Below are 12,584 nucleotides of genomic sequence, written 5' to 3'. Positions count from 1 at the left end.
GCAACTTGGGATCCCTATCAATATATCACTGTCGCATGTTTACGCTCAGCAACCCACATAAATTTGAAATCTACCTGTCTAAAACAAACTGCAAAAGATCTCTATACCTACCTTGGAAGGCTGTCCGACATAGTAATTGAGTGCCATTTGTTAAACAGTTGCGTATGTTTGGTGTTCAATGTAACAAAATTAGCCATTGAGTATGGTACATCTATAAAACTACACAAGACAATCATCTAATAATTTGCTAAGTGAAACCGCTGCAGTGTTACTCATCACGGGCACGGTCCATGGGTCCGGATTAGCCACGGGACGGAAAACATATTCCTCCATATGCAATGTACAAACGCACGGAGGTGTTAATTGGATGATGTTCATTGAATATTGGAACTAATCAATGACGCGTCCGAGATACTCGGAGGTGCGTCGGAAAAAGCCACCACGTTCAACAAAGGTGGAAGTTGGTGGCTGCATTACGAGTGTAGGCTTTATTGCCCAACGCATCTATCGCCCTGAAAAAGAAAAATCAAAGAGCAATCGGAGGGAAAACTACGAGCGGATTTGGTTGATTTCCCGATTTTATTGTAATTTGAGGCTTTGTTAACCTCCACAATCCACATTCAGCCGGCCCGCTTAAAGTCTTATTTCTTTCCAAGGCTATTTTCGGCTAGCAGCAAGATAAATCCCAACGACAAGGATTATATCGCACCATTTCCTCCAATATTATTACTGAAAATCTTGAATGCAACAACAGGATACCCCGTGAGACGATGGTAGATTACAAATCTACCTCATTACCAATCATTTCGATCAGCCTATCTAGGCAGGGAGCAGGCTATGCGCGTATTTGTAGTTAGGTTTCTTCCCCAGTAGAGGAATTCTAGTATCAACCTTCCGTTTATTCTAAGGTACCAAAGGAATGTCATTACCGATAGAAACCGCGCCACCGAGCACGGAAGAATGTTCTGACGAGTCATCTTTCGCAGACCTCAAAACTCGATCTGAGTCTCACTGCCTACCACAGTCTGAATGCCAGTCTGAATGTGACTATACGGAGAAAAGGGATACATCGAATGCGTTACCACCAAACGACCCGGAAACAGGACAGCAGGGTGGAAAGAAGAAACCTCTATCATTCTTTCTCGCCTTCACAGCTCTGCTATTGATGGTCTTCTTGGTGTCCTTGGATGCCACCACGTTGGCTGTTGCAATACCGGTAACTCTATGCACAGTCAATTGGTTCAAAGGACCATTCAGCTGATGTACCGCTTTTCTCTCAATAGGCTATCACTGATGACCTTTCGGGGACGACTCTAACCGCGTTTTGGGCCAACATATCCTTTACGGTAGCTGTGGTGGTCATTCAGCCTATCTATACCAGCTTCTCGGACATCTTTGGCCGTAAGATCCCTCTTTACGCGGCTTTTACGCTCTTTGGTATTGGATCAATCGTCTTCGCCGTCGCGCATAGAATGGCAGTTCTCATTGTAGGGCGCGTGCTACAAGGACTAGGTGGAGGCGGACTAGACGTCCTAAGTGAAGTAATTGTGGCCGATATCACTACTCTACAAGAAAGGGCTGTGTATGTCGGTTTACTATCACTTCCGATGGCTGCAGGGTGTATCGCAGGCCCCATTCTTGGTGCAGTCTTTAGTGAGCATGTTACATGGCGATGGATCGGCTGGATTAATATCCCTATAATCGGCGTTGCCCTCTTTTTGGCAATCTTCTTTATGCGCCTGAAACCAATTGACCAGTCGCTCCGCTCCCAGCTTGGCCGTATCGATTGGTTTGGAATGCTACTCTTTACGGCGGGTTGTGTTCTTCTCGCTCTACCTCTTAGTTGGGCAGGGAATATGTATCCTTGGGGCTCGTGGAGAACCATAGTCCCACTGATCGTTGGCGTTTTTATCTTGGTGGGGTTTGCGCTTTACGAGGGATATCAGACCGACGCTGTGTTCCCCTACCGTATATTTGCTTCGAGAACGGCTCAAATGACTCTGCTTGGAAGCTTCATCCATGGATTCGTGCTCTATACTCTTTTGCAATATCTTCCACTGTTTTTTCAAGCTGTCTATCTCGAAACACCATTCAAATCTTCCATCTCGATCCTGCCATTCTGCTGTGTGGTCTTCGTCTTTACAGGAATTGCAGCCTTCGCTGTTGATTTCTTCCGAAAATATTTATGGGAGATTTGGATTGGATGGGTATTTCTGGCCGTTGGCTGTGGTATCTTCTCAGTATGGGACCTATCGTCCCCGAAAGCCATGACTGCTGGTTTCCAGGTGATTGCGGGGATTGGCATCGGCACAATATTCAGTGTCCCTCCAATTCCAATGCAAGCTAGCGCTGCATCTGATGACCAGGGTCTTGCTATGGGAATAATGGTTGCTTTCAGGCTATTTGGTGCACTCATCGGTCTTGCGGTTGGGGCTACTACATTCAGCAGTGTCTTCGCCAACAGAATTGAAGGCATCGCATTGCCTGCTTCTTTGGCATTGTTGAAAGACCCCAACGAGGCTGTGAGCTTTATCCCCTATTTACGAACAGTTGACATCTCCACTTCCCTGAGGGACCTCATTCGGAATGCATATAAGGATGCCATGCAGACAATATGGTATGAACTGGCAGCATTTGGAGCATTAGGATTTTTGAGTTCTCTATTCGTGAAGGAATTGACTATGGAGACAGAAGAGCTAGGTCGGCAGCATTTCGATCATGGGTCAGACTGAATGTAACTGGACGTGCATGTGCACCACTGGGTTTGGCTCTATTTGATGTTTAATTGTGTACTTTGGTCGAATAAAACCTAGATCACCCCATTGCCTAGGCCCGGGAGATTGAGGCGTAGCTATTATTTCATGTGGGCAAATTAATTATCCCTTTCCGGTCGGTGTAGTCCCATCGTTCTAACAAATTATCCCGTATCCTGTTTGCAACCATGAATCCTTTACAGAAGATCTGGTTGAGCAGATTCAGTATCTCTGATCTTTGGTCAACTCTCCAGGCTCTAGCTCCTGCGACGGTTAATGGGAAGAGCAACATCACACCTGCAATCTTGGAGTGACACAGCACTTCGCTCGAGAGATACACTATCGTAGTAAGGTGTTCAGAAATTTCAGCATGGGATAATACTGGGGCTGCGATATTGTCCCAGTATGGGAAATAATCATAATTTCCAGACACAAAGATTAGCAGAGCATGATAATATAGCAAAGCTAAGTTCGAATAATGATTGGGACCGTCCTGGACAAGCTGCAGCAACGCTTTCGTGTGCCAGTTATAGATAGTTTCTTGGACATCGAGTCCTTCAGCTGCGATCAGAGCAACTGATGGATCTGTGAACCGTTCCGCTTCTGGAATCTTCTCAATTATAGCACCGGCTCTGTTCATGGGATCAGTAAAATAGACCAAGTAGCTCATTCATCAGGGCGGGCTTACCGCAGGCTGAAGGCAGATGTCTCGATCATGAGGGTTATAATTTCTTCCATGGGGTCCCATAGAGTGGCACTGCTTGACAGAGATTTTTGGAGTGCAAACCAGCATTGCTGGGAAAGGATAGTTTCTTCATTATAGAGTAATGCTCGGCTGGCTTCTAGAACACGAAACAGGTCGTAGAATATCCTTCGGGCCGATGACATACAATTGGTTGGTCCTGCAAGCTGTAGCATTTTTGATGTTCCATAGAGCATGTGCTTAACCCAGCCTTCACCGGATTCGTCCGAGAGCAACTAGGCGTATTGATGTCAGTCAAACATGTATTTAATGCATCCGGCAGAGGATGCCCTTCCTGACAAGAAGAATACCTCAAACAACCCCAGGAAAAATATAGCCCAGAGGATATCCTCCCGTTGCATCACATCTCTATTTCCCAGACTAAGCTGCAGAATACCCATTGACCTATGGTAAGAGGTCATAGCATCGACATAGGGGGATTTCTCTCCCTTTGATACGCGTCCACCGGTATGTCGGTTCGCATCCATAGCACCAACAGCTATCACTGCATGGTACAGAACCGGTGATGTTGAAATTAAGGGAAGTAAGTCCGAAACTATGGATGCGAAGCTCATCGTGAACATGTTGTGCTGAATAAAAGAAGCGAAATAATGGAGAAGGCGGGTACCCTCATCTTTTCGGATGAAATCGAGTGGATGAACCCCGGGAGCTTTCCTATTGGGAATAGAGATCTTGTTCTGATACGAACTTTGACGGCGTGCACAAAAATCATCTTGCTGGTTTTTGTTGACAAACTTGGTCATACCATGTCCCGAGTGCTGCTGGGCAATGCATATCGTGTTTTGTCGACAGCAATGAACACAGGGAAATCCCCCTTCGCACTACTAAGAGTTAGCTGCATTGACCCTATGGAATTGGAGTTTCAGGTCCCATACCTTGATGCGTCGTTTGGCGCAGCCGAGGCAGCGCGTCATCCGCCTTCGTTTGTCCAGGGGGCCGACCATTCTCCCCTGTAATGTTGTTGATGTGGACATGATCTTGAGAAATTTTCTAGCAAACACATAAAAGGCGCGTATCCCTGATGAGCACTACGATGAAAATGGATATATTAAAGCGAGACCTGCCTGGTCCGCCAGCAGGCAGCGATGTGCCCGATGGGGCTAACCCGATTAGGATGTAATATCGCGAGACAAGGACCCACTTTGTTTCCCACTTTGGAAGGTTCCAAGATTACCCAACTGTTCTGGGTGACTAATGTGGATCTGATCACCTCACGCTCTATAAATTCCTATTCGGGAAATTCATTGACTTTGGTCGGGAGAAAAGTTGCTACGGGAGTATTGCGAGCAGGTAGAATGCCGGCCCAATACTCTAACTGTATAAAGGTCAAGGTGGTCCTCCAGCCTTTGTTGTTGGTATTCTATCATCTACTTCAGCAAGATTCAGAAGACTTTATTCTTATACCTCTTCCATCCTCAATTGCGTCTTCTGGTGACTGATGATGCTCCAAATTCTTAGCCTGCTGCCCATACTGGGCATGTCTGTATCTGCAGTGGTGATCCCCAACCCACCCGGACAATATGATGTGTTTTACAACACGGCAAAAATGATCGAAAAAAACAGACTCGATCCCTTTGATCCCCATCACAGACCACGCGCAGTGATGACTTCAATATTTGCTCCCACCCACTGCAAAGTCGATTTGGAGAAGATAGATTACCTACCCCCCGCAACTGCCGCATACTACTCCGACCTATATGGCGCATACGGACTTCCAAACGGGTCGCTTCAATCCATCTCTTTCCAGACATGCCCAGAGGCGCCAAGAGGCCATCATCTCCACTTTCCAGTTGTTCTCTTCTCGCCTGCTCTCGGCACGACGCGTCTATTCTACAATGCCATTGCACAGGCTGTGGCCAGCGCCGGGTACATCGTGGTGTCTATCGACCACCCCTACGATACTGAGTTCCTCGAGTTCCCGGACGGAAGCGTCGTGACTGCAGCAAACATCAGTGATGCGCAGGTTCCACTGGATGTCGAGACCCGAGCGCGAGATGTGTCCTTCGTGCTGGATCAGTTGAGCACCAAGGCTGGGGTAGCTACTCTACTCCCTAGAACGGGTGCCGCGAGGTTGAGAACTCGGCAAGTCGCGATGTACGGTCATTCAGTTGGGGGTGCGGCCACTGCCGAGGCCATGCATTTGGACCATCGGATTGTCGCTGGAGCGAACCTGGACGGGTCTATGTTTGGATCAGTGGTTCAACAAGGGCTTCGGGGTCCATTTCTTCTCTTCGGACATGAAAACAAAACCAAGATGACAGACCCAACGTGGAAGGAGTTTTGGCGCAATCTGCGAGGATGGAGATTAGAGCTGGAACTGGCTAAGGCTCAACATTACACATTCTCCGACTTACCGTTCCTATTGCATCTCCTAGGTCTCCCTATTCAAAAGGTTCCAGCCATCCAAACGATGGTTGGAGCGTTGGATGGGCTCAAAGCATTTGAAATTGTTCACCGAACCATCGTCGCCTTTTTGGGGTTTGGGCTTCGCCAAACTTCACCTACTCCAATTCAGGAGATCATTTCACAGTATTCGGATGTATCGGTCGTTGCGCGGTAAATGACCTAATACCTCCAGACAGAAGAGACAAAGGAAGGGGATTGGGAGAGACTAAATTGGGTACATTCAAGCAGCATTCAGATTGCATGGAGTTAGGCGATCAAGCAAATGAGTGGATATAGTCCAACATCTGAAGATAGGATAATCCCGCCAAATAACACTTGGATAATTAATACCTGATATGGAACAGTATCATTCAATAGAGCTGTCTCTAAGCAGTCCCTTGGTTCTGCTATTAGCATTTTCTGTCTCTAGTAGGCCTTTTAACGGACCTTTTTATATCCTCTTTAACCCGATATCGCAAATAGTCCAATTGAGAAGGTAAAAAAGTATTATAGACTACAACGTTGGTAAGGCAAGTTTGTTACTAGAATGGTACAAGTATATAACTACCTACCTGGATAGATAGATTCTACCCCCGGAGTTCTAGAGCCCCGGTAGTTCCTAGGTAATTCCCAATAGGTTTAACATCCCTGGTGGGACATTACGTATATTCTCCGTACTCCTATCATGGAACTGCAAAGTGCTATATCATTCTAATTAATCAACTATTCACTGTTCAGTACTAGTCATACGATAGCGGCCTATCTTGGATAGGCTTCCTTTTCTCAATTATTCCCGAATCCACTTGAATCAGATTGTGAAAGAGGTGAAGGGCACAATCAAAAGCGACCCCCCATGCCAATAATACCTTCATGGATGGCATAATTCGTGTTTTTTCTTCAGAATACTTCAGGATATGGCCAGCAATCAGCATAAATATATATCCTACACAATGGGTCATCCCCGTATTGGTAGGGATGCCAAGCTCAATTAGGAGATAAATACAATAGATTACATCTCAATTTCGTTACCGTTCTTTGCTGGCAAAATAAGGTGCTGCCGCTAGTACGACTGAGGTAATGGATGCTACACAGAAAATGGGCTGACTAGGCACGGTTATTATTTAAGTCTGTCTGGGTGTAATCTCCGTGGGTCCCATACCATTGCCAACATCTCGTAAAGGAATCCTGTCGTCCGCATCAAGCTCTGCCTCTCAAGACGCAGTAACCATGACAAGTCAAGGCTTCCCCACTGAGTACTATTTCAACTGTGTCGTTCGGTTTTTGGACAGGATAAAATACAACGACACTAATTATACGCCTGAAGAGCGCCTTGCTAAGCTCCACCATGTGTATACTAAGACGGCCAAGCACTTTGCTCATTACAACAGACAGAAGCACATCAAGGTGAGCCCAACTAATCTGCAACCCTTGGTGCAGGCCATGGTTACCATGGTTGTGTATAGTTGGGCCACAGCCTCGGAAAAGGTCATGGTCGACCTGAGCATTCACTACACATATATGCTCGTCCTTGACCACAGCCATGACGACAACCCCACAGATAGCATGAAGTCTTTCTATAACACCATAATGGCCGGTCTACCTCAGGAGCACCCGTGGTGGCAAATGGTGAATAACCACTTCCCCCTGGTTCTTCGGCACTACGGCCCCTTCTGTGGGCTGAATATGGTTCGCTCAACAACAGACTGTACGTATACACCCCCTTTCCTCCCGCACATGATACTGACTGCGACGTGGAAAGACTTTCAGGGCTGTTGGGTTGAGCAATATAACCTTATGGGGTTCCCCAAGTCCTTGAACAGCCCGATGTTTCTGCGACAAATGAGCAAACTAGGACAATGCGTTGGGGGTTCCATCTTCCCGAAGGAACGATTCGACGAGAACGAGCTGTTTGAAGAAATAACAGCCATCATTACGCAAATAGAAAAGTGGATTGCCTGTGTGAATGACCTGCTGTCCGTCTATGAGGAGTTTGAAGAGCCGCGTAACCAGACGAGCTTGGTCAACAACTATGCTCAGTGCAACGAGATTACTCTGGAGGAAGGCCTCAAGACTTTGACCAATGATATAATTGTAAGCTCGGAGCAGCTCCTAGGCGTCTTTCGTGACAAGGATCCCGGGATTCTACACACACTGTGCACATTTTGCCAAGGTTATGTCACCTGGCATCTCTGTGACCCTCGGCACCGGCTTCAAGGGCTCCACTCGTTGACCAAGGGGTCGGCCGAGGCTATAACCAAGTTTTACAGCTATTTGCAGTCCGCAAAGGAGGTCGGATCCGTTGACCCCAAGGAATGGGCGTATCCGAGTGTGGCGTCTCTGGCGGCTGAGGATTTGGCGTACTGGTCAGATGGCCTATAAAATTAGCACCTATTGCTTACTACTTAGATCGTACATCTCATCGTTTCCTTCCTTCCTCCCACCGTCGATTCCGTAATATAGGAATTTCATGTAGTTCTTTCTACATCCGTTGACGAGAGATCCTTGCAGGGTTCTTCACCGGTGGTATTGGTAGGCTCAACATTTGAGGCCATCGAAGGCTCGTAAGCTCAATAATCACGAGACGTGGTACCATTGTCGTAAATTCAATCGCACATGACTATGCAGATATATACGAATATTAATTCTTTCTATACCATTATGTCAAGGCCAAACTACGTCCCAGTGTTTCAGTGATCAGGTATTTCAATTTTGCCTCATACCTACACTCCCTTAACATACACAGATGAGACAGTAAAGTTGTTTTGGTATTAGGCAACAGCAAGTTGATGGATTTGATGAAACTGAAATTTATCCATAGTACCAAGAAAGCCGGCACCCCGTCCATGCTGGATTCATTTTCCTTAGCAGAGCAAGCTAATTCTAACGACCTATTCACTAGATTTCTTTATCGCTCCTTTTCAGTTTACATATCAACGGGGGCTTCTCCCATAATAAGTATGAACGCTGTAGATCCCATTTTGCGCTCTTCTCGTGAAGCTCCAAGTCAAAACTCCAAAGTATCCGCCCAAGAATAACCCGTAACTCGCTATATGCAAGCTCTCTCCCAATGCAGTTTCTTGGCCCTACTGAGAATGGCTGGAGGACATCTCGATTATCGTTACAGAAAGGCGAGTAACGATTGGCTCTGGTGTTCTCTAGCCACCGCTCGGGTATGAACTTGTCTGGAGCATGAAAGTTGATGGGTGAACGATATGCGGCATATTGATGGACCGAGACTTTTGTCTGCTAAACATCAGCCATTGTTCGGTTGGAAACAAAAATAGTATTGGCCCCGGTGGGGGGGGATTTGTTTCTTACGTTTGGGGGCATGGTGTAGCCCGAAATTCGAGATGGTTCAGGCCCAAGGGTCATCCGCTGCTGTCCAGAGGGCGCCGGTGGATACATTCGCAATGCCTCCTTGAGACATGCGAGCATGTATGGCAGATTTGCGGTGCTTGAGATTGTGATGTCATTCTCGCTTTTCATAGCAGATCTTATTTCGCGAGTGATTTTTTCCATGGCGTGCGGCGTGCGCAGCAGCCAGTATGTAACTCCAGAAAGTAAAGTAGCTGTCGTCTCGCTGCCAGCAATGACCAAAACATTAGAGTTCGCTTCTAACTCCTCATCGGTGATTTCTTTGCTTGGGTCTCCACGCTGGCGCAACATGCTACCAATAAAGTCTGTGCATTCTCTGTGACCTTCAAGTTGGAGACGTTTCTGAACAGTGGCTCGGCTAAATTCAATTTGCCTTCGCCGTGCATTCATCAGACATTTCGAACCGACAAAAAGTGACAATATTTTGAATGGAAGCGGATAGGCATCCTTAAATTGCACAAGGGACATTCCTCGGATTGCCTGAAAGATGATCGATACCCAGTAATGATATTCAGAAGATTCTAATCCTCCAAATGACTCTCCAAAAGCGAGATCTCCGAGTATGTCGAATGTGGTCAGGTTGTACCATTTCACCATATCGGCTTCTGGGTTGGATGAGTCGGCGAGGACTTTCAGTTTTCCTATCAATAAATCCACATACTTAGTGATTATGGGCTCCTGGGATTGCAGGCCTTTCGCAGAAAAGGCATGTGCTAAAGACTTTCGCAGGCGACTGTGATCTGCATCATTGGCGCTCACAATGTCGCACGGGTTACTGGTTGAATGCAGCACCTTTGGTAGCTGTTGATGGCCATGACCATATATGTCTTTCCATGCCTGAGCGGTGATGAAAGATACTTCGTTCGGACCGAAGCGAACGACTTCACCATATGTTTTGTGGAAATCTCGCATTTTGGCGTCTAATTGACCTCGTGAAAGGGCGATAAACCGACTGATAGGAAACGCAATCCACATTTTAGGACCAGGGAGGTTGCGAAGTGGATGGAAGTAGACGTTCGAAATAATTTTCGTAGAGAAAAAGACGAAAAAAAGAATAACAAACAGGAAAAGTGGCGACAACATGATTTAGACCGTTTTCTTCCCTTCAGGATCCAGATATTATTCACAATCGCAACATACGACCCAAGATTGAAGGTGGGCGCTGGTAGATCAAAGGAGGCAGTGTATATGTGTGTCTTAAGATTCTACGTCCAGTTTAGATAGAGATAATACGTGATGTCAATTTATACAACATGTTGCGATCGGTTCCGCCAATTCCAGCGTTGATACTTTGATGGAACCCTGGGCGGTTCCCACTGAGCTTATTTGGTGGAGCCCCACAACGGAGCCGCTTGCATCGGATCCGACTATCGGAGCCACCAAACAGGAACCGCATTGGCCAATGGGAACTGTCTAAAACACGTGATCCTCACGGCCTACCTAATTGCCTTTATTCTCATCGATCCAAGCCCTGGATATATCTCTACAGAAATAAACCATCACAGCTCATTTTTGCAAGTAACATCTATACCCCGAGATGTCCACCCTACCAACGCTAGTGTTCATACCTGGCTCCTGGCATAAGCCTACATGCTACAATGAGGTTATCAAGCTCCTCCAAAGCCAGCATAAGTTGAAATGCATCTCGATAACTCTGCCTTCGACGGCGGGAAACCCAGCCGCAACCTTCAAGGATGATCTCGATGCTGCACGCGAGGTTATTTTGACAGAGACAATCCATGGACGCAATGTTGTAATCGTTGCGCACTCGTATGGCGGCATGGTTGGCAATAGTGCTATCAAGGGTCTCACAAAGCCCCAAGACATCGCAGAAAGCCAAACTCAAACCACAACAATGGGCTATGTGATTGGTTTAATCCTCATAGCCTCCGGGTTTACTCTGACTGGGCTTTCCTTTATGGATCCTTTTTTCGGCCATCCTCCTCCTTCCTGGCGGGTCAATAACGAGACCGGATATGCCGAACTTGTCGTTCCTCCACGTGGGCTTTTCTATCACGACTTGCCAGCAGACGAGGCGGAATTCTGGGTTTCGCAACTTACTACCCAGAGCCTCAAAGCATTATTCGAAGGGGGAAAATACACATATGCCGGCTGGAAAGATGTACCTGTCTGGTATGTTGGCACCACCGAGGATAGGGGCTTGCCTGTGATAGTACAACGCATACAGGTGGGCATGGCAAAGGAAATGGGTGGTAGTGTGGAGCATCGGGAGCTTCAGACAAGCCATTCTCCCTTTCTGAGTCAACCAGAAATGACAGTGAGGATCATGTTGGAGGCTATTCACGCGTTTACGGGGAAGCTAGGGGGAGACTTATCTACGAATAATCGTGGCAATGCGATAGTAGCGCCGAAGGCCACAATCTTACAGCCTTCTACATGGTTTAGATTTGGCATCCCACTGGTTCTTGGTCACACAGTGGGAAGATGTATACTCCTATTCACATGGTTAAGGGGTTTATGGAGGTCTAGCATGAATTAGCGTATTTTGATATTAACTCAACAGATTTTTATGAAAATTCTAGTTAACTACTAACGTTACCTGAGCCTGAATTCTCGGGCACCACAATATAACGTATTCGGCAAGCGAGTGGCCATCTCTGAAAACACATAGTAATTGCGATACATTACATCTCGATATCTCAACAGCCACATTGTTATTTGATTTCATTCTTATTTGATAGCTACCGATAAGAGTTCTCGACAGTTTATATCAGTTTCAAGAAAATCAAAATGCTGCATTATTATGGTATTGAAAATTACGTTGCTCAAAGTCAGAAATATATATATCTCAATCACCAAGCTGTAAATATTTTCTAAGGTTCCTAGAGCCTCTATATATTACCTAAAAAGGATTAATCTATTAGGAAATTTCCATATAGACTATGTTTGTTGAGATATCAAGACGTAATTTATCGCAATTACTATGTGTTTTCGGAGATGGCCACTCGCTTGCCGAATACGTTATATTCATGGTGAATCTGTTCTATCTTGTGCGCAATAAATTCCCGAAGAAGCAAAGGAACCGTGAAGGATGGGGCTAACTAGGGTGCAATCAATGATTCGATTCAACTCTCAATTTATCCGTATCACTTACCCATACTAATCATTGTTTAGTCGTCATCTGTGGTGTGGCCTGAATTAGGAAGGTCATAATGCATGAAGATTGGAAAGAGGTAGCGTAAATTGATTTTGTCGAGTGAGAAAATCAGGGCTGAGCTTGGACCAGCAGTATGTATCTCGCAATATGACGCCAATTTCGGTTTAATTAGGTTACTACATGTATGCAG

General features: G+C 46.2%; 6 protein-coding genes across 6 annotated transcripts; 4 read left to right on the top strand and 2 right to left on the bottom strand.

The window, feature by feature from the left end:
• Positions 1 to 919: 919 nt before the first annotated feature.
• N7487_009476 (uncharacterized protein) lies at positions 920 to 2,732 on the top strand (the record flags this gene model as incomplete). The annotated part of the gene is made up of 2 exons (XM_056877206.1): positions 920 to 1,216; positions 1,284 to 2,732. 2 exons carry the CDS (start codon positions 920 to 922, stop codon positions 2,730 to 2,732), a joined length of 1,746 nt encoding a protein of 581 aa, XP_056725786.1.
• A 127-nt stretch (positions 2,733 to 2,859) lies between these two features.
• On the bottom strand, positions 2,860 to 4,490 carry N7487_009475 (uncharacterized protein; the record flags this gene model as incomplete). Its single annotated transcript, XM_056877205.1, has 4 exons — positions 2,860 to 3,385; positions 3,442 to 3,731; positions 3,807 to 4,337; positions 4,392 to 4,490. The coding sequence occupies 4 exons, from the start codon at positions 4,488 to 4,490 to the stop codon at positions 2,860 to 2,862; spliced, it is 1,446 nt and encodes a 481-aa protein (XP_056725785.1).
• A 572-nt stretch (positions 4,491 to 5,062) lies between these two features.
• N7487_009474 (PAF acetylhydrolase family protein) lies at positions 5,063 to 6,076 on the top strand (the record flags this gene model as incomplete). The annotated part of the gene is made up of 1 exon (XM_056877204.1): positions 5,063 to 6,076. One exon carries the CDS (start codon positions 5,063 to 5,065, stop codon positions 6,074 to 6,076), a length of 1,014 nt encoding a protein of 337 aa, XP_056725784.1.
• Positions 6,077 to 7,128: 1,052 nt separating this feature from the next.
• N7487_009473 (uncharacterized protein) lies at positions 7,129 to 8,280 on the top strand (the record flags this gene model as incomplete). The annotated part of the gene is made up of 1 exon (XM_056877203.1): positions 7,129 to 8,280. One exon carries the CDS (start codon positions 7,129 to 7,131, stop codon positions 8,278 to 8,280), a length of 1,152 nt encoding a protein of 383 aa, XP_056725783.1.
• Positions 8,281 to 9,147: 867 nt separating this feature from the next.
• On the bottom strand, positions 9,148 to 10,251 carry N7487_009472 (cytochrome P450; the record flags this gene model as incomplete). The annotated part of the gene is made up of 1 exon (XM_056877202.1): positions 9,148 to 10,251. The coding sequence occupies one exon, from the start codon at positions 10,249 to 10,251 to the stop codon at positions 9,148 to 9,150; it is 1,104 nt and encodes a 367-aa protein (XP_056725782.1).
• Positions 10,252 to 10,813: 562 nt separating this feature from the next.
• On the top strand, positions 10,814 to 11,776 carry N7487_009471 (alpha/beta hydrolase; the record flags this gene model as incomplete). The annotated part of the gene is made up of 1 exon (XM_056877201.1): positions 10,814 to 11,776. The coding sequence occupies one exon, from the start codon at positions 10,814 to 10,816 to the stop codon at positions 11,774 to 11,776; it is 963 nt and encodes a 320-aa protein (XP_056725781.1).
• Positions 11,777 to 12,584: the final 808 nt, after the last annotated feature.

The sequence above is a fragment of the Penicillium crustosum genome (assembly GCF_028827405.1).
Source record: "Penicillium crustosum strain IBT 35664 chromosome Unknown utg000004l_segment0_segment0, whole genome shotgun sequence".
NCBI lineage: Eukaryota > Fungi > Ascomycota > Eurotiomycetes > Eurotiales > Aspergillaceae > Penicillium > Penicillium crustosum.
Note: the sequence above shows the minus strand (reverse complement) of the source record. Positions and strands in the feature narration are given on the sequence as shown.